This window comes from Thamnophis sirtalis, unplaced genomic scaffold (genome assembly GCF_051295495.1).
Source record: "Thamnophis sirtalis isolate CommonGarterSnake01/CBP01778 unplaced genomic scaffold, rThaSir2_p1.2 scaffold_14, whole genome shotgun sequence".
Taxonomy (NCBI): domain Eukaryota; kingdom Metazoa; phylum Chordata; class Lepidosauria; order Squamata; family Natricidae; genus Thamnophis; species Thamnophis sirtalis.
Window position 1 is genome coordinate 25,903,019 of NW_028261394.1, and position 26,264 is coordinate 25,929,282.

The 26,264-nt window shown below is 48.0% G+C and overlaps 2 protein-coding genes across 5 annotated transcripts in view; one reads left to right on the forward strand and one right to left on the reverse strand.

Moving 5' to 3' along the window:
• The first annotated feature begins 2,749 nt into the window (after positions 1-2,749).
• LOC148042744 (fibulin-7-like) lies at positions 2,750-14,888 on the forward strand. Of its 2 annotated transcripts, XM_087728899.1 has the most exons (9): positions 2,750-2,818; positions 3,871-4,027; positions 7,530-7,700; positions 8,588-8,713; positions 9,532-9,546; positions 9,708-9,815; positions 12,481-12,618; positions 13,898-14,036; positions 14,528-14,888. In XM_087728899.1, the coding sequence occupies exons 1-9, from the start codon at positions 2,750-2,752 to the stop codon at positions 14,886-14,888; spliced, it is 1,284 nt and encodes a 427-aa protein (XP_087585025.1). The 2 variants fall into 2 exon arrangements, with proteins under 2 accessions (XP_087585025.1, XP_087585026.1); XM_087728900.1 differs by lacking the exons at positions 8,588-8,713; positions 9,532-9,546.
• Positions 14,889-21,997: 7,109 nt separating this feature from the next.
• PDPR (pyruvate dehydrogenase phosphatase regulatory subunit) overlaps positions 21,998-26,264 on the reverse strand; it is a 35,375-nt gene continuing 31,108 nt past the window's right edge. For all 3 annotated transcript variants that reach the window (XM_087729571.1, XM_087729570.1, XM_087729569.1), the window contains 3 exons: positions 24,788-24,877; positions 23,839-24,021; positions 21,998-23,575 (listed from right to left, as the gene is read on the reverse strand). In XM_087729571.1, coding sequence (XP_087585697.1) covers positions 23,171-23,575; positions 23,839-24,021; positions 24,788-24,877 — 678 coding nt within the window. In that variant the 3' untranslated portion in view covers positions 21,998-23,170. The remainder of the gene's footprint in view (positions 23,576-23,838; positions 24,022-24,787; positions 24,878-26,264) is intronic.

A 26,264-nucleotide genomic window follows, 5' to 3' on the forward strand; every position in this document is an offset into this window, starting at 1 on the left:
CACGAATGAGATGCTGCTGAGGTTGACGCAGTGCAGCTGCCATAAAGCAGGCCACTTATCCAGATCCCATGACCATGGGGATGCTACAACGGTCATAAGTGTGAGGACTGGTCATAACCCACTTTTTTCAGTGCGGTTGTAACTTTGAACAGTCCCTAAATCCAGGTCGTCCACGACTTGCAACTACAATAGAGCCCAACATTTCTGTTGTTAAGTGAGACATTTGTTGAGTGAGTTTTGCCCCATGTAGCAGATTTAACAGATTAAGAGAGTTGGAAGGGACCTTGCAGGTCATCTAGTCCAACCCCCCACCCAAGCAGGAGACCCTACACCATTTCTGACAGATGGCTGTCCAGTCTCTTCTTGAAAGTCTCCAGGAATAGAGTCAGCACCCGCAACCTCTGGAGGCGAATCAGATACAGATTAACAGAGTTGGAAGGGACCTTGTAGGTCATCTAGTCCAACCCCCTGCCAAAGCAGGAGACCCCACACCATTTCTGACAGAGGGCAGTCCAGTCTCTTCTGGAAAGCTTCCAGGGATGAAACTCCCACAACTTCCAAAGGCAACTTCTGTTCCATTGGATTGTTCCAAAAGTTTCAAATAAGGGCAGCTCGCAAACCCTCGTCCCACCCACCCCCACCCGCTGGGCGCCCGCTTGGGGAAGGGCTGCCTCGACCGCCCCCGCGGCTCCCTCGTTGGCCAAAGCCCAGCGAGGGGGGGGGACCCAGTTGCGGGACAGACGACTACCCACCTCCATCGCCCCCCGCCCCGTCCAGTGAGCGGCTGCCCAGCAGAGGAGCCTCCGCCTCCCGCGCGGGGCGAGCCTGGCTAAGGAGATAAAAGGCAGGCGGGCGAGAGCGACGGGCAGGAGGAGAGGAGCTTTGCCGGGGTCCCGCCGGAGAGACCCTCAGCCAGGTGGGTACCCTCGCCCCCCTTCATGCCACCCCGGGTCTTTTCCAGCCTCCTCTTTCCGTCCTTTGGAGAAGGGAGGGGTGTGCGGCCATATCAGAGTCTTTTTTTAAAAAAAAAGTTTGTTATTTGTTATTCCATTTAAATCAGGAGTCTCCAAACTTCGTAACTTTAAAACCTGTGGACTTCAACTCCCAGAATTCCCAAGCCAGAATTCTGGGAGTTGAAGTCCACAAGTCTTAAAGTTCCCAAGTTTGGAGACTCCTGATTTAAAAGGTTATATTATACAATTTGGGTTGCTTCATTTACCATCCTTTCCACCTGTTGTAATACCACCTTATTTTCCCTTTCTTTTCTCCCTCCCTCCCTTCTCTACTTTCTTCCTTCCTCCTCTCTTTCCCCTTCCTTCTTCCCTTCCCTTTCTCCTACTCCTACTCTTCCCCTCCCCACCCTCTCTCCTTCTCTTTCTCTCCCTTCCACCCTCCTCTCCTTACCTCTTTCTTCCTTCCCTCCTCTTCCTCTCGTTCTCTCCCTTCCTTTTTCTGTTGTTATAGGTGTCTCTTTCAGATCTCAATTTATGTTTCCTTGGGATGGTATTTCTGCAAACCCAAATATAGTTTAATATCATTTCTTATTCCCTTTCCTTCGCTAATCTATCCTAACTATGTTTTCTTCCCCTTTATATCTCACTCTTGAATATATACTTGTATATTTAGTACTTTCTTTTCAGAGCCTTTTGAGAGACATTCAGGTTATCCCCCCCTCCTAAGCCCCCATCTGGCCTCTCCTGCTGGCCCCTCTTTCTCTCCCTAAAGTCTGCTCACCGACTCTATCGCTGCTGGGGCAGCCTTTCCCCATGGACCAGGGCGGGCAGCAGATTCCCTGGGAAATGGGTCAGGGGGACTGGTCAGGCTACCTCTGATGGGGTGGGGGCACCCGGAGGTTTGTCCTGAATACCATATCTGACCCACAACTCCAAGAGGCAAGCTGTTCCGTTGATTAATCCTTCTTTTTGTCAGGGAATTCCTTCTTATTTCCAGGTTGGATCTTCCTCTGGCTAGTTTGCATCCATTGCTTCTTGTCCTATCGTCAACAACTTTGAAGAATAACCCCCTTAATCCCCTTTTAAGATTGTGTCCATTTGCAACCTCCTCCAAAAAGTAGGATGGATCAGGGAAGAAAATGATGGAGAAGGTCTGCTCTCTTCTGCCCAAGGAGGACAAAAAAGATGTTGAGACTTTGGAAAAAGTGCAGAGAAGAGCAGCTAAGATGATCAAAGGCCTGGAGACTAAAACATACAAAGAACAGTTGCAGGATTTCAGTTTGGCTAGCCTAAAGAAAACAAGAATTAGGGGTGACATGATAGCAGTCTTCCAGAACTTGAGGGGCTGCTGCAAAGAAGAGCGGGTCAAATTATTCTCCAAAGCCCCAGAGGGCAGGGCAAGAACCAATGGATGGAAATTAACCAAGGAGAGAAGCAACCTGGAATTAAGGAGACGTTTCTAACAGTGAGGACAATTAACCAGTGGAACATCTTGCCTCCAGAAATCATGGGTGCTCCATGGCTGGAAGTTTTTAAAAAGGGTCTACTCTAGACAGGCACTTATCTGAAATGCTATAGGTTGTCCTTCTTGAGCATGGGGGCTGGACTAAAAGACCTCCAAGGTCCCTTCCAGCTCATTCATTCTAAACTGGGAATAGAATGTTGACTTCTTTGACCAGAAGTGAATGTCCAGCTTTGTTTAACTTTTCTTCTCTCTTCTCCTTCTTACTTAAGGAGTGTTGAGGATGCTGCTGCAGGAAGCCATTTCCCTTCTCCCATCCCTGGGAGAGCAGAAAATGTTACCCAGGTTAGCCACCATCGTGATGGTTCTTGGCATCCTGCCTCTGCCCCTTAGCAGTACCCAGGTAAGAGGACATAGAAAGGGCTGAGAAAAGGTGATGCCCAGCAGATCCCAGGAGCAGGGGGCTGGAGAGGGGAGGAGACACAGCCCAATTGTTCCTGGTGGGGGTGGCCAGGAGCCATAAGCCAGGGATATTCATTATTCATGCATTCTCAATATTTTGACTTTGCTCTCCGAAAGTTTTATTTGGCAACTTACAACCGTCTGGCTGGTGTCATGATCTAAAATGTACATGTCCAAAATGGCCTCTCCCAGTAAGTTGGGAAATACAGTTCCCATAATTCCTTGCAGCAACATTGTCCCCAGGAGAGGAGGGAAGTCAGAAAAGTCAAGATGGCGACTGAAGAAGAGTTCAAGTGTTGCCTTCAGCCATGACAACCAGCTGGAGGACTTGGGGCCAGTCACCCACAGCCCAAACTCACCCCACAGGATGGTTGTGGTTGTTGGGGGAAAAATAGGAGGAGGAAGGAGTTCTTTGTAAAACAATTAAGTCCAAGATTTGTTGCTAAGTGAAACATTTGTTAATTGAATTTTGCCTCATTTTAAGTCCTTTCTTGGATTAGTTGTCAAGGGAATCCCTGCAGTTCTTCAGTTGGTAACACGGTTGTTAAGTGAACCTGGCTTCCCCATTGACTTCGCTTGTCAGATGGTCATAGAAGTGGATCATGTGACCCCAGGACACTGCAACCGTCATAAATATGAATCAATTGCCAAGTGGATGAATTTTGATCATGTGACCATGGGAATGCTGCAACTGTTCCACAAGTGTGGAAAACGATCCTGTGGGGCTGTCACTTCAAACAGTCACTAAATGAAGTGTTGTCAGTCAAGGAGTACCTATAATAAAGACGGGATTTAAATACTCAAATCCTTGGTGGCCACAAGCACAACTTGGCTTTTCACTGCCAAGCGATCCTGGTGAATTGGCTGCTGAGCCTGGGAAGATGCCAGCCAGAAGAAAATCTCTTTAGGCTGATCTGATTTCTGGGGGTGGGGGGAGACCCAGTTGTGGGGGGGCTACTTCCTAACCGGCTCCCCTCTCTTCCCTCTGCCCAGAACTGCCTGAGCAAGCAACACGTGGCAGCCGCCATCCAACAGATGCAGAAGCTGCTCTTGGCTCACGAGGCGGCCCAGATGCGCAGCCTGCGAAGCCTGAAGAAGCAGCTGGCGCTCCTGCCAGCCAGTGCCCAAAAGCCGCCGGCCAAGCGGAACGGTAAGAGGACAGCAAACCAAGAGGTGGGCCAAAACGTCAAGATGGCGTCTGTCGTGTAGGTGTCAGCGTTCCAAGTATCATGTAGAATTAAATCAGAGTCCAAGGCAAAACGATCCTTAAAGTTCCAATTTAATAAAGCAGACATCTTAGCACATTGCTGTGGAATTCCCAATTCTGGAAATTACATCAGAATTCCACCCAGTTAAAAGTTCATGATCTTGTCCCCACAATCCATCATATGGTCCAATTGTCTTCTTCCAGGTGCAAAGGTGCTGAGACAAAAGATGGCCTTGGTCTTCTAGAAAAGAATGACAACAACACATTCCACAATCCTACTCCTTTCTATTCCCCCCTCCCATCCATTATACTAATAAAACAGCATAATAAAATAAGAGAAAGTGTGGCAGGCCAAAATTCTAAAAGGGATATAATTGCAGGCCTGACAGTAGGTTACAGACGCCATCTTGCTTTTTTTGACACCCCCCCATCATCTCCACGGGCTCCCGTGGAATCAAAGGCTGCAGAATCCAGGGGGAAAGAGTGTGGAGTTGATTCCACTGGAGTGAAAGCGAATAAACTTTAAAATGTTTTGGTTTTTTTAGCCATACTGACCTGTATCCCACTTTGCTAGTTGGGTTGTTTCAAGGCTGGACTTGAATCCAGATCTACCCTGCAGAGGTCCATTGTGGATCATTCTGCAATCAGGCTTCTTCCAAATCCGATACTATAATAGCAAGGTCTTTGCTGGTTATTTCACCCATGTTAAATTCCTAGGAATTAACTATAGATTGTAGTCTAAAAGACATGTTGCCAAAGGAAAAGAGGAAGAAGGAAAATGTGAGCCAGTTCTGTAGGTGGCAAAGTTCTCCCAATCGTCCTGTTAGTTACAAGTGATGAAGATGACAGCCTAACCGTGAGAACAACCAACCAGTGGAACGTTTTGCCTTTAGAAGTTGTGGGAGCTTCACCCCTGGAGGTTTTTAAGAGTCAATCTATCAGAATAGAACTGAAGGGATCTCGGAGGTCTTCTAGTCCGGTTCCACCACAAAACCGCGGTAGACAAAAGCGTGCTCGACGAAAGCGTGTACGTGACGTCATCACAGCGCGACGAAAACATCGCGCTGTGAGCGGTAAATTTAAAATTAAAGCGAAAATCTTACCCTAACCCCCCCAAACCTAACCCTAAACCTAACCCTAACCCTAAACCTAACGCTAACCCTTAACCTAACGCTAAACCTAACCCTAACCCTTACCTTTATGTGAATCGGCTTGCTTTAATTTTATTTTAATTTCAATTTAATTTATTTTTAATTTTTTTCATCGCGCTGCTGATGACGTCAGGTACGCGCTTTCGTCGAGCGTGGTTTTGTCTACCGCGGTTTTGACGGGTCACGTTCTAGTCCAACCCCCTGCTCAAGGAGGGCACTCTAGACATTTCAGATTCAAGTTGGTTGTCCAGTCTTTCCTTAAAAGCCTGAAGTAATGAAGTAACCCACAACTTCTGAAGGCAATTTCTGTTCTCATTGTTGGACTAGATCAGTGGTCTCCAACCTTGGCAACTTTAAGACCTGTGGACTTCAACTCTGGGAATTGAAGTCCACAAGTCTTAAAGTTGCCAAGGTTGGAGACCACTGGACTAGATGACCTACAAGATCCCTTCCAACTCTGTTAATCTGTTAGTCATCCACCCTGTTAGGAAGCTTCTCCTTAATTCTGGTTTCCATCCATTGTTTTTTGTCTTGCCCTCTGGTGCTTTGGAGAATAGCTTGACTCCCTCTTCTTTGTGGCAGCCCCTCAAACACTGGAAGACTGCTATCATGCCCCCCCCCTCTCCTAATTCTTCTTTTCTTTAGACTGGCCATACCCATGTCCTGCAACCGTTCTTTATACCTTCCTCATCTTAGTTGCTGTTATTTGCATTTTTTTCCAAAGTTTCAATACCCTTTTTGTAAAGTGGTGACCAAAACTGGGTGCAGAATTCCAGGTGTGGCCTTACTTAAGGCTTTTGATTCTATGCCTCTGTTTATGGAACCAATTGGTTTTTTTTTGTGGCTGCTGCACATTACTGGCTCTTACTCAAGTAATTATCCATTAGGACTCCAAGGTCCCTCTCCCAGTTACTGTTTTTAAGTCAGGTTTCGCCTAATCTGTACTTGTACCTTTGGTTTTTCCTGCCTAGGTGTAAATCCATGCTTTTCTCTACATTAAATTTCATGTTGTTGGATAGGAGGAGACTGTCTCCTGCTTGAGCAGGGGGTTGGACTAGAAGGCCTCCAAGGTCCCTTCCAGCTCTGTTCTGATTCATACTGTACATTTAATGCATCGTGGTTAAAATAAATCCCAAGAGCATTTCAGATGCTATTTTATTTGGTTTTATTTTATTTTAATCACAACAGATTTCACAGGAAGACTTTGTTTGAGTCTGCTGGCATTTTCCCCACTGGAAAAAAATAGCCTTTGAAGTTTGCTCAGGAAGTTTTTAATTCCCACCCCCAACTCTTTTCTTCTACGTTTTTATGAACCGTGGTGCCAGGAGAAATTAGCAATGGGTTAGGGTTCCCTTTGGATTTACTTTGGTTAGGGTCCTTTGCATTTGGGGTTTCTGAGGTCTATATTCAACTGTATGAGCAGGAAAGTCGCTTCAGGTTAAACCAGGAGTTGTCTAAGGCAGTGTTTCCCAACCTTGGCAATCTGAAGATGTCCGGACTTCAACTCCCAGAATTGGCTGGGGAATTCTGGGAGTTGAAGTCCGGACATCTTCAAGTTGCCAAGGTTGGGAAACACTGGTCTAAAGAGCTAAAAAGGGTCTTCACCTTGTTTCTTCTTTTTTTTAAAAAAAAACAAACTTATTTTCAAAACAAACAAATCCTCCTTCTTTACATACTGTAGAAAGTGCATCAGTCGGTTACAAAAGGCTTTTGTGCATCTCTTCCACCGTCATCAAATATAATTCATATTAATTCTAATATCTTAACTCGGATATTTATTATATTATCATCATCATACCTCCACTTTTATTTGACTATGATTATTTAAACGTCCTTCATCATAAAATATACCAAGATTTAATACATAACCACATACTGACATTTCATTTGCTTATTCATAAAATCCCCCATTAACATTATATCCTCATATCCTGTTCTAGCTAAACATCCATATTGAATACCAAAATTTTCTAATCCTCCATTTATATAATTTATTATCATTATCCTTGCTTTATTTAACTACATCCTATATCATAACATTTCCCCCCTATTAGTTAAAACTTAGCTGTGTCTAATTTTGTTCTTTTTTATTGTTATTGTTATTAATAACCTTTATATATAGTCCAAAAGTATTTATAACCTTTCCTTCACGGGTAACATTCAATATTCATATCCAATTTTACTTATCATAACAGCTCAACATTGTATACATTACTATCATTATCAATTTTTATTTAACTATACCTATTATCACTAAATTTAACTTGTCTCTTCTTCCATCTTGCTCCCCGCAGAGAGCTGCACCCTCCTTTCCGCACCCACCAACGGCCGGAGGCTGGGCAGAGGAACGGCCGTGGGGAATGAGCTCCATTTTATCTGCAACCCTGGCTTTGCACTGACCGGCTCCGAGACTCGGCTCTGCTTGGACAACGGGACTTGGAGTGGACGGCAGGCCGCCTGCAGAAGTAGGTGGAAGGAGAAGCCTCCCACTGGTGATCTTGGCTTTTAAGCACTCCCGCCTCCAGGTTGCATCTACAGGTAGCCCTCGACTTATGACCACGATCGAGACCTGGATTTATCTTGCTAAGTGAGAAATCTGTTCAGGGAGTTTTCTCCTATTTGACGACTTTTCTTGCCCCCCTTGTTAAGTGAATCGCTGCAGACGTTAAATGAGTCACCCGGTCGTTAAGGGAATCTGGCTTCCCCGTTGATTTGACTTATCAGAAGGCGATCACATCACTATGGGACACAGCGGCGGTCATAAGTATGAACCAGTTGTCAAGCATTTGAATGTAAATCACGTGACTACAGGAGTGCTCCAGTGGTCATAAAGCATGAAAAAGGGTGACTTGTTTCCAGTGCCGTTGTAGCTTCAAACTGTCGCTAAACAAAGCATTGTAAGTCGAGGACTACCTGTATAAAGCCTGCTTTTGGGGGGCCGAGTTGCTTCAAAATCTGTTTTATTGTTCACGCAGATTATTTTGCTTACCTGTTTGTCGTCTATCCTGTTTCCCCAAAAATAAGACTTCCGTGGATAATAAGCCCAATTTGGGGGGGGGGGGGGTTGAGTGCATGCGGAAAGTATTGCAACACAGCAGCAGCCATGGGGGGACCATGCTCGCCGCCTCCTGTACCTCAAAAACAACAAGACCTCCCTGAAAATAAGGACAAGCACTTATTTCAGGGGTCAAAAGAAAATAAGTTATTTTTGGGGAAACAACATTTGCCCCCTTTCCCTGCATCCGCAGAGGGGCTAGAATTCGGTCAAAATCTGGGCCCTGCCAGTGGAGGAGGGCTGCGTCTCAATCTTTGGCCGAACGAAGTATCTCCTCGTTCTTTTATTCCCAACCAGGCACCAGCGATTGTGCCAGTCGCCCCTGTGCCAATGGAGGGACCTGCGTGGATGTTGTCCGCCGCTACAGCTGCTTGTGCCCCAGCGGCTGGTCGGGGAGCACCTGCCAGGCACCCCTTCATGCCCGTAAGTGACAGAGACCCCTGGGGCTGCGCTAGCAAAATCCCGAGGATCCAAGAAGCAGCTCTTTGGCCTTTTCTTCCTGGACTGCCCTCTGTCAGAAATGGTGCAGGGTCTCTTCCTTGGGTGGGGGGTTGGATTGATGACCTTCAAGGTCCCTTCCAACTCTGTTGATCTGTTACTCCCTTTAAGGGAGGGCAAGGAGGGCAAGGCAGCTGCAGGGATTTGGATGGGGGGGCTCCCAACCCTGGAGCGACATTCTGACCCCTGCATCACACCTGCTTTGAGAGGGGAAGCGTTTAATTGCCCTTGGATTAGGTTGAAAGGTGGGAGGGGGTCTCTCAGCAGGTGGTGGCTGAGATGGGAGACCCCAGGCCAACCAGAGAGGGATGAAATAACTCTATAATTCACGCTGCTGCCAAAGAACCAACAGGGAGGTATGTGTGTCCCCTCCTGGACTTATGACCGCAACTGAGCCCAACCCTTTTGTCACTAAGTGAAACATATGCTAAGTGAGTATGCTCCCATGTTACAACTTTTCGTGCCACCGTTCTTAAGCTGAATCACTGCAGTTGTTAAGTTAGTAACACAGTTGTTAAATGAATCTGGACTGCCCGTTTACTTTCCTTATCAGAAGGTTCATAGGAGATCATATGACCCCAGGATTCTGCAACCGTCATAAGTACGAGTCAGCTGCCAAGCATCCGAATTCTGATCCCGTGACTATGGTCATACTGCAACCGTCATAACTGTGAACGATGGTCAGAAGTCACTGTTTTCAGTGCTGTTATAATTTTGAACGTCACTAAAGGAAATATTGTAAGTGGTAACTACCTATAGTCACTAAAGAACTGGTCATAAGTAGGGGATTCCCTCCAGCGGAGGCCATAATAAGCCTATGCAACAAGGAAATTCCAAAGGTCCCATCTCTTTCCCACCCTCCGCTCTGCTTCTTTGTCCCACTGTAAAGTCCACCCTAACGGCGACCTCTTGGCCACAGGCAACGCAACGTTCAGCCGTCAACCCCGCTGCGTTGAGAATCCAGGAGGCTCACGCCAATGCAGCTGCGATGCTGGCTTCCTGTTGACAAGGGGAGGCACCTGTCAAGGTAGGATTATGGGGTGGAGGGGCATACTAGTAACCCTATACCCCAACTGGGATCCTCAACTAAAGGGGCAATCGCTGCTCCCAGATTTCTACCATTTCTTGCATCACTGAGTCTTCCAATCTTGCTTTCCAAGAAAAGAAAAAGAACAGTGACCGTGTTGGAAGGGACCTTGGAGGTCATCTAGTCCAATCCCCCTGCTCATGCAAGAGACCTGTACTAGGGATTTGAAGCGCCGAACTGCCAACCTTTCATGATTGACAAGCTCAGTGTCTTAGCTACTGAGCCACCTAGTCGGGAGCTAGATATCTTCGGAGATTCTCCGTCCTCCAAGACATGGTTGTTCCCAAAGGTGCCTTTTTTTTCCAAGAGACAACTGGACTTTCTTTGAAAATGTTTTGCTTCCCATCCAAGTAGTTTCTTCCGCTCTTCCCCACCATCCAGTCAGAGCTGAAGAAGCTTCTTGAATGAGAAGCAAAACGTCTTCAAAGAAAAACCAGAAAGTCCAGTTTGCCTCTTGAAAAAAAAAAGGCACCTTTGGGACAAAAAGAAGTGAGAACATTATAGCAACCAGGAAATTGTCCACACTACCAAAGTGACACATCTGGTGGGGTCCACCAGCATCAAAAGGGAACATGGCTGCAGACTGTATGTGCTCCCCACCCATCAGGACTGTCCCAAAAGAAGACTCTGGACCAAAGGAACAGAGAGCTGCTGGCCTGCGTTTCTGGGACCATCTCCCCACCACCACCATAACCCCCCACCTGAACATTTTCCAAGAATTGAGCAGGAGAGGGATGGAGTGGTAGGGCTCCCAGAAGCTTCCCTGTACAACCCAATCCTGGGTTGTATAAACAGAGGCATAGAATCAAAATCACGCAAAGTATTAGGACTGCTTTATAAAACCTTAGTAAGGCCACACCGGAAGTACTGTATCCAGTTTTGGTCACCACATTACAAAAAACTTTGTAAAACTTTCCAAGAGACTTTGGAAAAAGTACAGAGAAGAGCAACTAGGATGACCGAAGGCCTGGAGACTAAAACACATGAAGAACGGCTGCAGGATTTGGGTTTGGCTAGTCTAGAGAAAAGAAGAATTAGGGGTGACATGATAGCAGTATTCCAGTATTTGAGGGTCAAATTATTTTCCAAAGCTCCAGAGGGAAGGACAAGAAATAATGGATAGAAACTGACCAGAGAAGCAAAATTAAGGAGAAACTTCCTAACAGGGAGGACAATACAAGACAATAGCAGAGTTGGAAGGGACCTTGGAGGTCTTCTAGTCCAACCCCCTGCCTAGGCAGGAAACCCTATACCATTTCACACAAATGGTTATCCAACATCTTCTTAAAGACTTCCAGTGTTGGGGCATTCATAACTTCTGGAGGCAACTTCTGTTCCACTGATTCATTGTTCTGTCAGGAAATTTCTCCTCAGTTCTAAGTTGCTTCTCTCCTTGATTAGTTTCCACGCATTGCTTCTTGTTCTGCCCTCAGGTGCTTTGGAGAATAGTTTGACTCCCTCTTCTTTGTGGCAACCCCTGAGATATTGGAAGTCCTACTTTTAATTAAACTAGACATACCCAGTTCCTGCAACCGTTCTTCATATGTTTTACTCTCCAGTCCCCTAATCCTCTTTGTTGCTCTTCTCTGCACTCTTTAACAATTAACAATTAACCAGTGGAACAGCTTGCCTCCAGAAATCATGGGCGCTCCATCATTGGAGGTTTCTAAGAAGAGACTAGCCACTGAAATGGTATCAAGTCCCCTGCTTGAACGGGGGGGGGGGGGCTGGACTAGAAGACCTCCAAGGTCCCTTCCTTCCATATTCTATTCTGCTCTGCTCTTCTCTTCTATTCTCAGTCACATTTCTACCCTTAAGTCCTGAAAATACCCCACCCCCATCCCCATCCCCCCCAAAACCCTGCTGTTTTAGTCCATTTTAGACAGTGAGGAAATGGGGCGCTCTGCTTTCTGGAATGTTCTTGGTCTGACATCTACCTGATTTTGAGTGGAGGAAAATGGATATTAAGAGAAAGGAGATGGGATCTTTGATCCAGTCATTTGGCTGCTGAGTGTGGGCAGGAGAGTCTCGGGGAATTTCTACAGTCAATCATTGCTCCTCATCATGTCATAGAGCAGTGTTTCTCAACCTTGGCAACTTGAAGATGTCTGGACTTCAACTCCCAGAATGCTGGCTGGGGAATTCTGGGAGTTGAAGTCCAGAAATCTTCAAGTTGCCAAGTTTGGGAAACACTGTCAGTGTGTCATGTGAACCAAACCACGGTTAAGCTATGATAGGTTGGTTTTGTTGCACTGGCTGGGGAATTCTGGGAGTTGAAGTCCACACCTCTTGAAGTTGCCCAGAGGGAGAAACCCTGCCTTAGAATGTAATGGGAACCATTTCATTGCATCCTGGTTCCATCTTAGCACATTTTGCAAATGTGCTGATGCTTCTCCACTCCAGAGCCCTAAATCAGAGCCTCTCCCGTGATTCGGCTCTGTGGTGCCCATTTTTTCGGGCAAAGCTTTGCTGAGCATTGTACCCCAAGTGGGAAAACCTGCTGGTGTGAATTCACCCTCTCTGGAAGACTGAGTTAAGCAGGGATTGGGGACTTCCTTTCTTGCCCCGGGGACCCACTCAGCAGCTTCCTCCTCCTCCATCGCAGATGTGGACGAGTGCCAGCTGTACCAGTCCAACTACCACACCCGGATCTGCCTCCACGAATGCGTGAACCTGCCTGGGTCTTATCAGTGCACCTGCCCATCCGGCTATCGCTTCCAGGCTGAGCAGAACATATGCAGCGGTGAGTCCCTCCCATCCTCCTCAATAAATTGTAGAAATATAGAGCACTCATTTTACCCTCCTCTTCAGGCAGTGGTGTGTGTGTGTGTGTGTGTGTATAAAAAAGTACAGGTAGTCCTTGAGCCCAACATTTATGTTGTTAAGCGAGACAATCGTTCAGTGAGTTTTGCCCCAAAGTTGTTAGGTGAATCTGGCTTCCCCATTGACTTTGCTTGTCAAATGGTTGCAAAAGGGGACTTTGGGACACAGCAACGGTCATAAGTATGAACCAGTTGCCAAGCTTCCAAATTTTGATCATGTGACTATGGGGATGCTGCAATGGTCATAAGTGTGGAAAACGGCCATAAGTCACTTTTCAGTGGCATTGTAACTTTTAACAGTCACTAAATCAGTGTTTCTCAACCTTGGTGACTTTAAGTCCTATGGACTTCAACTCCCAGAATCCCCCAGCCAGAGGGAGTTGAAGTCCACAGGACTTACAAGTCACCAAGGTTGAGAAACACCGCACTAAATGAACTGTTGTAAGTGGAGGATTACCTGTATTAAATAGCCACATAGATTGATAGCCGAGGATGGTTACCTAACCATGCAATTCAAATAAAGTTTACATTATAATCACAATAGGCTGCTTACCTGTCTCAACTATCATAGAGTATAACCATAGATTACAACAGCAAAACAAAATGCATTCTAACATGTATTCCAACATTTTGCTTGTCCAAAGGTCGCAAAAGGGGATCACATTAATCTTGGGGCACCACAACGGTCATAAATATGAACCCGTTGCCAAACATCTGAATTTTGATCACATGACCATGGGGATGCTGCAAAGGTCATAACTGTGAAAAATAGTCATAAGTCACTTTTTTCAGTGCTGTTGTAACTTTGAACAGTCACTAAATGAACTTTTGTAAGTCAAGGACTATCTGCATGAAATGCAAAAACATAGGGTTGAAAGTGGTTGACCCCATTCATTCCAGAGGCTGGGCATCCCTCAGCGCATGAATGCCATAACCCTGCTCCATATTCATCTCTTCAGAACAAGCCTGCACACTCTTTTTCAGTTGCAGTGGGGAGCTGCACAGAGCTGGCATCCGTATCGCTGCCTGTTTGCTGTGGGTCCTTGCTGGGATTGAAGGGGCACAGGGCCAGCAGCCCAGAGCAGCTCTGACCCTCTGCCAAATTCCTAGAGCAGGGTGAGGGTCTGTAATGTTTGCCAGGACGCTGCAGGGCTCCAGACCACCAGGGTTGAGACAGACTCTCTCTGTTGTCTTTGCAAGATGTGGATGAATGTGCGACAAATCAAGAGCACTGCAGCCGCGGACACACCTGCGTCAACGTCTATGGGGGCTTCCGTTGTGTGAAGGCCGAATGCCCCAAGACTCAGTTCAACACAACCTACGTCAAGACGTCAGCCTCGTAAGTAGAAACTGCAGGAATGAGGACGGAGGGCTGGGCTCTTAGCGGGATGAAGATGACAAGAAGAATTGGGTATATCTAGTCTAGTGAAAAGTAGGACCAGGAGCAGTGGTGGGTTCTGGATCCATTCCAACCGGTACGGTTGGAATGGGCCCGGTGTTGCCCACACGGACGTGCACAGCAAACGCATGCATTGTACCTGCCAGCAACACCTCTGCAAGCCTCCGCGACGCTCCAGCTGCTCGGCAGTGTCGCGCAGGCGCTATATGCTGTATGACCAGTGAAATGGAGTGGCAGCTCAACCACCTGTCTTTTGAGAAATGGGTGTTTGGGACTGCCCTTGCCCACCCAACAGCCATTATGTCCAGAGACAAGCTCCCTTCAGAGAGCCATTAGATGCCAGGATGCTTTCCCCCAATTCAGACGTATCTTTGGGGACCTAAGATGGCTTTAAACTCTTATAGCCCTGATTGGTTGTTTCCTTTCCGCAGGCAGTGTGAACGGAGCCCTTGCCCCATGGGCAGCCAGGCCTGCCAGAAAGCTGCCCATGCCATCTCCTTCCACTACCTGCCCCTCCAATCCAACCACTCCGTGCCCTGGGTCCTTTTCAAAATGTCCACCAGCCGCTCTCTGGGGGACAGCCTGCGCTTCACCCTCCTAGGGGGCAACAGCCATGGGAGGCTCGCCGTCCAGCGCTCGGACCAGTACACGGGGGAACTGGTGCTGACCCGCTCGGTCCTGGGCCCAGCGACCCTGGAGGCCGAGGTGGAAATGAGCGAATTTGCCCAGAAGATCCTTCTAGGGAAGCACATCTTCAAAGTCACCGTGTTTGTTTCCCAGTATGAATTCTGAGTCCCTTTGACACCCCATCGTCGGGCCTTGGAGAAGGCCAGGACCAGATGTGGCGGGAACAGGGGTCAAATCCAGCAGGTTCTGACAAGTTCTGGAGAACTGGTAGCGGAAATTTTGAGTAGTTCAGAAAATCAGGAAATGCCACCTCTGGCTGGCCCTACCCCCACGTATTCTCTGCCTCCTGGGTCCCAGCTGATTGGGAGGAAATGGGGATCTTGCACTAACCTTCCCCTGGAGTGGGGAGGAAATGGAGATTTTGCAGTATCCTTCCCCTGCCACGCCCACCAAGCCACACCCACCAAGCAGGAGTGAAATCCAGCAAGTTCTGGAGAACTGGTAGTGGAAATTTTGAGTAGTTCAGAGAACTGGCAAATGCCATCTCTGGCTGGTCCCGCCCCCATCTATTCTCTGCCTCCCGAGTCCCAGCTGATTGGGAGGAAATGGGATTTTGCAGTAACCTTCCCCTGCCATGCCCACCAAGCCATGCCCCCAGAACCGGTAGCAAAAAAATTCTGAATTTCACCACTGGGCAGGAACCTTGAGGGTGCATTTCTCTGCCCAAAATGGGCCATAAGAAGGGCCAAACAAGCCTTGATCTGCTGAATCAGACTCTCCTCTCTTCTCCCCCTGTGGCTGTACCCTTTCCCCACGATCTGGTCCCTTCGAGACGCTTTGAGGAGAAGCCATGGATGGGAAGCCCCTCCATGTTAGGCAGAAGCCGAATCACGGTGGTTGCGAGGTCTTCCAACGGCTGGCAGAGACAAAGATCCGGAAGGCCCATCCATCCTCCCAGGCAAAAGCAGAGCAAAACCCCAGGATGGGTGAGTGGGCTTTACCAGATGTAGCTGCTCCCCTCGGCCTGAAGCAAAGTTTTTGTGCTGTTTTTAAAAACAAGAAAAAAGGCCCAAGTGGCACAAAGCCCCCCAGAATTTGGAAATTCAGCTTGGGATGTGGGTTAAAAACCACCGTTCAGCAACCTTTTCGGTCTGGTCAGAGAGGATGCTGTTAGCATTTTCTCCCCATTTGGGTGAAGAGAGACTGATACTTTTCTGAACCATTACTATCACTAAATTCCATCAACAGCTGACTCTGACTCCTTTGGGGCAAAAATTGGTGGTTTTTTTATAACTTGCCTCCCATCCTAGCTGGGAATCGTTTACAGCAGGGGTCCCCAAACTTGTCAACTTTAAGACTGGTGGACTTCAACTCCCAGAATTCTCCAGCCAGCTGGCTGGAGAATTCTGGGAGTTGAAGTCCACCAGTCTTAAAGTGGCCAAGTTTGGAAACCTGTGGTTTACAGATATCTGCATTAAAACAGCCTCGCTCAGACTTTGTACCAGTGGACCCGGTTTATAAGCAAACCAACTTTGATGTATAGATAGCAGTTATTAAAATAGAAGGTTTTGTTGTCATCCTGTGTCAAATGTTTTGGCTGCCATGAAAAAAAAAATTGTGGCTTGTCCTCCAATAGAGAAAACCAATGATCAGGATTGGAAACAAAGCTCTGGGAACAAGTGTTTAAAAAAGCTGGTGGCAATCCTACAGCTATGCAATCCCAGGCCCACACAATGCGCCGTCACAGTCATCTTAACCAAAAGCGCAGGTACGCATCATGTGCAGTGAAGAGGCAGGGACAGCATAGCTGGGCTTTGCAGGACACAACTTCCCTTAGTTAAAAACCAGGATTCTGATAGCAGCTTTTCCGACTGTCAAATTACCTGTAAATTTCTGAGCTGTTAGCTAAAAAAGATACTACCAGAGTCCTGATCCCCCCCCCCTCCTGCAAGCTAACCTAGTTCTCTGCTTTGGAGAAGAGTGGATTTTATTTACTCCTGTTTTCTGAGTTAGCCCAAGACAGACCCATAGCTAACTACATTGGCTGGTTATTGTATGCAGTGGATTAATTACAATACAATAGCAGAGTGGGAAGGGACCTTGGAGGTCTTCTAGTCCAACCCCTTGCCTAGGCAGGAAACCCTACACCATCTCAGACAAATGGCTATCCAACATCATCTTAAAGACTTCCAGTGTTGGGGCATTCACAACTTCTAGAGGCCAGTTGTTCCACTGATTACCGTATATACTCGAGTATAGGCCGACCCGAATATAAGCCGAGGCACCTAATTTTACCACAAAAAACTGGAAAAGTTATTGACTCGAGTATAAGCCTAGGGTGGGAAATTCAGCAGCTACCGATAAATTTCAAAAATAAAAATAGATACCAATAATGCCATTGCCCATTGAATAACACATACAGCCTGCCTGTGCCCATTAAATATACAGTAGCCATTGTAAAAAATTGCTCTGCATAACAAATTATTATCACACAATACCGGTGTATTCAATGAAATACTTCACTCACCTCATGATGCTGATGTTCCGCTGTGATGATGATGTCCCGCCTCCTATGACACACGGCACAGTGATTCCTATCATTGGATCACTGTACCAGAGGAGGTGGGACATCGCTATGTGGCTGCTTGCCATAACAAGGAGGAGGTGGGACATCGTTGCAGAGCGGCAGGAGGGGGAGGAAGGGGAATCGTAAGACAGCCCTGCATTACATTAGAACGTGAGGAGGGGGGATGGTGCGGTGCACGCTGCGCGGCAAACTGACAGAGGGAGGGGAAACTCAAAGGGGCGCTGGGCCATTCACGAGCGTCACCCAGCGGCATGGCCCCGTCCCTTTTTCTCCTCCATTTCGGGCAAATTTTTCACTGACTCGAGTATAAGCCGAGGCGGCTTTTTTCAGCTCAAAAAGTGGGCTGAAAAACTAGGCTTATACTTGAGTATATACAGTAATTGTTCTAACTCTCAGGAAATTTCTTCTCAGCTTGCTTCTCTCCTTGATTAGTTTCCACCCATTGCTTCTTGTTTTACCCTCAGGTGCTTTGGAGAATAGCTTGACTCCCTCCTCTCTGGGGCAGCCCCTGAGATATTGGAAGACGTCTATCATGTCTCCCCTAGTCCTTCTTTTCATTAAACTAGACAGTCCCAGTTCCTGCAACCGGTTTTCATATGTTTTAGCCTCCAGTCCCCTAATCTTCTTTCTTGCTCTTCTCTGCACTCTTTCTGGAGTCTCCACATCTTTTCTACATCGTGGCAACCAAAATAGAATGCAAATATTCCAAGTGTGGCCTTACCAAGGCCTTATAAGGTGGTATTAACCCTTCACGTGATCTTGATTCTCTCCCTCTGTTTATGCAGCCTAGAACTGTGTTGGCTTTTTTGGCAGCTGCTGCACACCATATTTAAATGGTTGTCCATTAGGACTCCAAGATCCCTCTCGGTTACTACTGATTAATTTGAGGCAACTATGTGGAATGATTACTCCAAATAATCCAAATCCAAATAAGAACAACATTGGGGTTTTGTTTTTTTTGTAAGGTGGGTTCGTGGGAAGACTGCATGGGAAGAGCTCTTTTGCCAATGCTTTCTCATGGTGGCTGCTTAGCTCCAAGAATTGCTTCCTATTAAAGCCCTAAGAAGCCCGGGCGGGCAAGCGAGTAGCTGGGAGGGGAGGGCCGAGTAAAGGCTAGCGAGGCACCCCTCAACGCGAGTGAAATCGAGTTGGCCACGCCCATCCCGCCGGTCATTAGGCAGGTCATATTAGTGGTCGCAGGATTTAAAATTATGAATTTAGTGGTCCCTGATGTCCGAAAGGTTGGTGACCCCTGCCCCAAAGCAGCTGAAGACAGGGCAAGAAGCAATGGATGGAAACTAACCAAGGAGAGAAACAACGTAGGACTAAGAAGAAATTTCCTGAGAGTTGGAACAATGAATCAGTGGAACAACCTGAATGGAAAAATGACTCTCTGGAGATCGGGTCATATGCACTGCAGGCACATGAGGGCAACTGAGGCTGCACTTCTGCAGATCAACTGCTGGGGCGCCAGCGCATGGCAGAACAAGCGCATCTTTTGAAGCTAATGGGCTGCTCTTTTCCCCAAATGCCAAACCAGGGCAAAGAGTTGCCTCTGGATTGCCCCCATTCCCCATCCACTGCATACCCCCAGCTTGGCTGCTCACCCGCTTGAGCCCCTGAAGGCAGAGCATCTAAACTAGGACAAGCCATTGTGTGTAGTGCACCAGTGTGTAAGTGGCCCGTCAGCTGCCAGCAGAGCTAGCAGCAGAGTCAAATGAGGAGGAGGTGGCAAGAGAGCCTGGGATGGTTTTGGAGCTTTTGGAAGGCTCTGAGAAGGAACCAGCATCGGAGACTGAGCCGGGGCCTTCCGTCCTCCCCCAGGGGGAGAGGCAGCTGTCTTCGGGGCCTGAGCTGAGTGAGAGGGGGGACAGATGGGGCCCGTACCAGATTCGTGTATGCCTAGAGAGGAAAGGAGAGCAAAGGACAGCAATGAGCCCGGCTCTCAGGGAGAGGCAGACACAGACAATAGCCAGTCCCTCCCTGGCTGGGAAAGGAACCGGAGGGGTTTGGGAATGGCCTGTGGTCGCAGACAACTGTTCTTTTTCTGGTATACCGAAACAATTCAGAACCAGGTTTGTTGGGATTACCATATTTTTCGGAGTACAAGACGCGCCTCCCCCACCCCCAAAAAAGAGGGTGAAAATCTGGGTGCGTCTTATACAGTGAATACAGCATTTTTGGCCTACCAAAACTCTGCCCCCTTTACAAAAATGGACGTGCAGAGGATTTGGGAGGCTTCCAGAGTGGTCCTGGGGGTTGGGAAGGGCAAAAATGAGCGGAAAACCTGCCATTTTTGCTTGTTTTTGCCCCCCCCACCCAGCCCCCAGGAACACTCTTAAGAACCTCCCAAATCCTCTGCATGTCCTTTTTTGTTTTTGCAAAAAAGACCAATTTTTGTGAAAAACGGGCCATTTTTTGCTCAAAACGGGGTGCGTAGAGGGTTTGAGAGGCCGGCAGAGTGCAAAAACCTTTTCCCCTTAAATTTACCTCTTCAAAATCATGGTGCGTCTTATACTCTGAAAAATACAGTAATTAAGTTTGGTTTTTGTTTATCCACATGAATAAAAGACTGTTCCTGCCCGGTTTTGAAAAGGGGTTTTACTCACAAGTTAAGCAGCTTATCATCACTTGCGAAGGTTGCTGGGTCAGAACTGGGTGGCTGAAAGGCTGCTCTGTCCGTGAGAAGGGAAGGAGAGGAGGAGATGGGCATCTTGTATAAATGGCTGCATTCATCACACTGATGAGTTTCCAGGGCTGTGGTTAAAGCAAGGTTCCAAAGCAGGAACTCCATCACCACACACATACACATGTCCACAATTCCCCTATTACTGAGCATTCACAATCCTCCCACTGGATTCATAGGCTGCTCAGCAATGCCTCTCCCGAACCCGAGATGCAGAGGCTGGCAGCCCAAATGCTACCTAGTTCTTTGGAAGACCCTGAAGCCAACATCCAGACTAGCCAGCATTTGTAGCTAATCAAGTCTTTATTATATACAAACACAGTGGCCTAAAAAAACAACAACTCTGGGACAGGAGTTCCTTGCGGACAGGTTGTGTGCTGAAGCAGTAGCTTCCCAATTGGAGAAGGGCAGAATAGGGGGGGGTGGGGGAAGCGGATGCTCCCACGAAGGGGGGGGGGCTTCGGGCCAGGAACAATTTCCCCAGCGAAGACGGCCAAGGTATCTTGCAAAGCCAGGAGGGTTTCCTGTGTCTCAACCGTTGGGCGTCCTGATGAGTCCAAGGCTTTTAGGCACTAAGCTGGCTGAGACGGGGCAGGGGTCAAGGCCGAGCTAAGCCCCTCCGTGGTCGCATGGTGAGCGTAAGGCACTCTGAAGAGGAGGAGCAGCAGCAGCAGCAGCAGTGACTTCCTCGGCTTCAGGCCATGTGGAAGTAGCTGCCCAGGGAAGCTTTTCGGTTTTTCGCAAATGATCACGATGGACTTATTAATCACAATGATCTTTCCCCTCCATCGATTCGGGAGGCAAATTCTAGAAAGAAACCCAGGATCCAGGGTGGAGGGGGGCATTCAGCGCCAAAGTAGAGGGGCGTTCCTAAAGTGCATCTGAGAATGGCAAAGGAGGAAGGGGCTGCAAGGAAAGGAGGGGGGGCAGAGGGACTTGTGCTTCTTGGCAGGAGTCCGTCCTCCCCCACCCAAAAAAGGCAGGGGCAGCTAGGCCAGAAGGCAAAGAAGCGGGAGAATTGCACGGAAGAGGTTTTGCAAAGAAAACAGTGAGCCTGGTACAAACGCACACGGAGAAGCTTGGCAGGCAATGCAAAAAGTGAGGAGGGGGTGGGGGGGAAGGTCTTCACTCTAACCTTTGCAGGAAGGTGATGGAAGGCGGTGAAGGAAAAGATATCTTTGGCACAAGGACAAAGGTGGAAGAGCTTTGATAAGCAAAAAACAGACCCCTCAACAGGGACAGGTGATGGGAACTACAGCGCAAACCACCCCAAGTGGCACCAACTGGGGAAGGCTGGCTGTCCCCGGAGGCTTCTCGGATCCCCCTGCCTCGCCTTCTCCCAGGTTTTCAACCTGCAGGGGGTGAGTGGCCAGCTCTTCTGCCCCTCTGCCCAAGCAGACCAGGACGTTGCAGCCTAGCCAGCCTGAGAGGAAGAGGCAGAGAGAGGACGAGGGTCTTGGGGCAGCCCCTGAACTATTCTCAGGCGGCCTTGCTGGGCTTCGGTTAGTGCTGCTTCCAAACTGCCCTTGTCCTGGGAGGCTGAAGATGCCACCCCAGGGAAGACTCTCAGGATGAGATAAAAATCCCTGCGCCTGGAAAGGGAATTTTTCGCAAACATCTGTTTCTTACTGTTCATCCCAGGATGGGAAACTGACAGGTTCAGAGGTGCAGGTACGACACACACACATTGACTGGCGGCGGTGGGAGATCACAGGTAGAACAAAGGAAAGGCAAGGAGAAGAGCCCATCAAAAGGTCTCCGGGAGCCAATTAAGGGACTTTGGAACAGAATCACTTTCCCCAATTACTCCTTCCCAGCCTTCATCCAGAGGGAGGCTAAAAGAGGAGGATCAGAGCGAACGAGAGGGCTGGGAGGGAAGAAGAGCTATAAAGTGAAGCATGATGTTTGTTCTCTTGGGGAGAGAAGAGGAGGCAAGGCTGAGTCTCCAAAAGAGCCAGTCTTCCTGGCCAAGAATTCCCTCCCTGGGGGTGGTCGGGAGGGGAGAAGCGTTAAGCCTGCCAGAAGCGCCACAAGAGGACTTATCTTCACTTCCCACCAAGCAGAAATGCTGTGGCGTTTTGGTTTGGGGGCAGAACCTGGCAGCTCTCGTCATCCGGCGGGGGCCTTTGGAGCTCCAAAACCGACAGGGAAGGAAATCTCCAGGTAGGTGGCTGATTGTCCGACCTCATGGCCAACGAGATGATCACCAGAGTCGGAGCAGCAGTGCTAGCATCGTTTTTGGCCAAATGCAGCGTTTAGATCAGGGATGGGGGGGTGGGGATGAGGGGGACAATGGTTCGATCCCCCAGGCAAGCTGCATGTCGGATCAGCCTTAAAAATTACAGCGCAAGCTGCTTACCCCAAAGTCTCGGCCCTCTCTGTCCCCAATCGTTTCCGTGAGAGAGACACTCCCCGCCCTCCCCACCCTCTATTGCACAAGCCGCAGATATGCCAGGAAATGTCCTGTTCCAGCCCGGCTGCCTTGTAGAGGCTCCTCATCTCCCATGTCTGTGCTGAGAATCCGGGAGCTGAAGTCCACGTCTCTGGAGGTCACCCAGGAGGGAGTTGGCCATGACAGGACGACGACCTGAGAGGCAGCCGTACCTAAAGTAGCTCTCATGAGATAAGATCCCAAAGGGGGAGCAGAGGAGATGAGTAACATCAGGCGGTTGTATTCCTATCCGAGGGACTTCCGTGGCCCCATAGATCGATGCAGATGCATGCCAAAACTACCAAGTGGCTCCTGCTAACAGAATGCAGCATCTCCCACTCTGGAGATAAAGGTGAGATCATCCTCTTGTCATTTCTACTGACCCCTCTTGAAGGGAAGCCGGTAGAGATAGGACCAGAATGTCTTCATGTGAGCAAATCTCTGAATGATGCGAGTAGGTGCCTTAAACGAGCAACAGGTCTCGCTCTGCAGGCCACTCCATATCCCAAGAGGTCCTGCCAAATTCCCAAGGCCTCAAACTCTCCCTGACAGCTGAGGGACCAGGGAAGACTCGGCTCGCTCTAGAAACAGAGCATCGCACCTCCCTGTCATAAATACCCCTTTAAGATTGGGAGTGGCAGGATCACTTTGGGAAAAGGAGGAAGGGAAAGGGTTAAAATATACAAAATGTCTTAAGGAGTCCAAAGAGCAATGTGGGGGAAAAGTCTGGCACTTGGTGGGGATTATTTTCCCTGGAAGCCGCTGAATTCCATCTCGTCCTTGCGCCGGCGGGTGGTGAAGAGGGAGCTGAAGGGGTAGAGCTTGGCCTTGGCTTGGAAGTGCTGCCCCGCAATGTCGATCTGGTATTCGCCCCGGTTGACAAAGTCAGGTGTGACGAGCTGCTCCTTGCCCGTCTCGGGGTCCAGATTTTGAACGAAGCCCAAGCAGACATGCCGTTCCAGCGTGTAACTGTAAGCGCTGCTGGTGGTCTTGCCCACGTAGCGGCCATTGCGGTAGATGGGATCCCCCCACCAGGGCCACAAGTCCAGGTCAGTGTTATGGTCTTCCAGGATGAACATGGTGAAGCGCTTGTAGACTCCTTCCTGCTTCTGAGCCATCAGCGCATCCCTCCCGATGAAATCTATGCCCTGCCGAGAGAGAGACAGAGAGGGAGAAAGAAGCACATCAGGAGACGGGGTTCAATCCACTTCAGCTCTTTCTTCTACTTACTGCTGGGAAAGGTCAAGCAACCCACTGGCAAGCGTTTTAACAAACTGCATTGTTTGGTTTGGTAGCTGCAGTGCGTCAGATAGAAAGTCCCTACAGAGAGTGGTGAGGACAGCGGAGAAGATTATACAAAGCTCGCTTCCTGTTATTCAGGATGCTGCTATGTGCCTCCCCCCCTCCTCACCTTGTCCAGCTTCACCCGGAATTCTCTCCCGCATTCCATAGGGGTGGTGAAAGCGTCCAGGTCTTGTCCCCAGAAGGCAAAAAACTTCTCAATGCGCAAGCTGCGGAGGGCGTAATAACCAGAGTTCCGGATCCCATACTTCTGCCCCACGCTCATCACCTCGTTGTACACGTGGAGGGCATACTGCAGAGGGGGGAGAGGGAGGAGAGGGGCATTTAAATAACCAGCCTGGAAACCAAAGGCTGATAGCATTCCACGGTCACTTGTCTCTTCAAGATGCAAGTCTTGGACAATGACCTCCAATGATACGGCAGACGAGCTGAGCATAGATCAGTCTTGGCCAACATGGCCTCTAAGGGCCACTTCCCTGGCTTCATTTAGGAACCTGAAAAGATGACACAGGCACTGTCTAGGCACTGGTAGTCCTTGAGTTACAACAGTTCATTTAGTGATTGTTGACAGTTACAAGGGCACTGAAAAAAAATGGCTTAGGACTGTTTCTCACACTTATGACCATTGCAGCATCCCCAGGGTCACATGATCAACATTCAGCCACTTGGCAACTGGTGTGTATTTATGACTGCTGCTGTGTCCCAGGAGTTACGTGATCCCCTTTTGCGACCACCTGATAAGCAAAATCAACGGGAAAGCTGGACTCACTTAACAACCGCGTTCCTAGCTTATCAACTGTAGCGATTCACTTAGCAAGGGGGGCAAGAAAAGTCATAAAATGGGCCAAACTCACGTAATGAAATTTTCACTGAGCAGCATAAATGTTGGGCTCCACTGTGGTCATAACTCCAGGACTCTCTGTACTTTTTAGCAAAAGTTCAGAAATTGTGGATGACATCATGCCCTCTGGGGATTGGGCCCCTTTAGGTACAAGTCCCGTCCCCCCATCTCCCCCAACAGAGTGAAGATGGACCTTCAAAGCAGAAGCCCCACTCACCTCGATGGGGATGTAAAGCATGAAGCCGGGCTCCCCCGTGTGCGTCATACTCATGACACGGATGCCATTGGCGTAGCCGACACTCATCTCCTGCAGAAAAGAGGGACCAGGCCGTTTATACATCCAGAACAAAATTCCAGAGACAAAGACAAAATATTTTTTTTCTCATTCAAGGTTTTTTATTTTTCAGTACAAATTATACATATTATAGGAACAAAGAGTTTTCCCGGGTCTTTTCTTTTACCTCCCCTCAGTTACAAAGTCCTTTTTACATCATAGTTTCATTTTCACTTTCTGCCAAATTATTCTCTTCCATTATTTTCCATCTTGATGGTTATTTTTTTTTCTTAATACATTAACAATATCTTCCATTGCCCCTTCAAAGTTACACCACATTTTCATTTCTTATTTTCTCTATTGGTATATTTTGCTATAAACAGCATACATCCTCTAATTCAATTTAAGCATAGAGAGCATTTCTTTCCATTTTTTTCTACAACTAAAAATATACTATCATTTCTTTATTTCTTAATTAGATACATCACAATAACAATCTTACTACTATCCTCTTTAGTCTTCTAATATAGCTCTTTTCCCCTTCTTCCTCTTTTAACCATTTTCTCTTGGGCTCCCAAAAATCCCAGTTTTAATTCTTTTCCTTCATCTCCCCGCTTTCCCCTAACTTCTGCTTCTTTCCCCTATTTTTGTAGTTATTATATTTTTTTTCTTCAGCATGTTTCTTTTATTATTCTAGTAACTTTTCCCAGGGTTTTCCTTTCACTTGACCATAGGTAAACCAGCAAGGAACAGGTTTTAACTGGGGGAAAACAAAACTGAAATTCTACACCAGAAGTATCTTGGCTCAGCGCTCAAGATCAAAATGTGGGTGACTTGCAGAATGGGGGAGGGACACACCTGTTCTCTAGTCTTAGAACATATTCTAGGCCAGCGTTTCTCATCTCTGGCAACCTTAAGACAAGGGGACTTCAACTCCTAGAATTCCCCAGCCAGCTGTGCCACACTCCCCAGCACCCCTCCTATCCCTTGCACTCCTTACCTAAGCCTCCCGCCTCTTCCCACTTAACAACCTACATGGTCCTGAGGTTACAGTCACAACGGAAACTGCCAGGATCGTTGTCACTAAGTGATACCATCATATGGTGCCACACTTTGCGACTGCGTCATTTAGCAAGGGCAATCCCAATCTGAACTGCCATCATACTCAAGGATCACCGCTGTTGAAGTGAGCTGTGGTGGCGCAGGGGTTAGAATGTAGTACTGCAGGCTGCTTCGGCCAACTGCCAGAAGTTTGATCCTAACCGGCTCAAGGTTAACTCAGGCTTTCATCCTTCCAAGGTGAGTACAATGAGGACCCAGACTGTTAGGGGAAAGAGGCTGTAAACCGCTTAGAGAGGGCTGTAAAACACTGTAAAGGGATATATGTCTATTGCTACTGTCTTTCCTTCTTTCCTTCCTT

Excerpts from the sequence above, each read along its gene's own strand:
- LOC148042744 (XM_087728899.1), top strand. The coding sequence starts at position 2,750 with ATGTTACCCAGGTTAGCCACCATCGTGATGGTTCTTGGCATCCTGCCT. Across the intron at positions 7,701-8,587 it reads ACGGCAGGCCGCCTGCAGAA|GCACCAGCGATTGTGCCAGT; the intron begins GTAGGTGGAAGG and ends ATTCCCAACCAG. Across the intron at positions 12,619-13,897 it reads TGAGCAGAACATATGCAGCG|ATGTGGATGAATGTGCGACA; the intron begins GTGAGTCCCTCC and ends TGTCTTTGCAAG.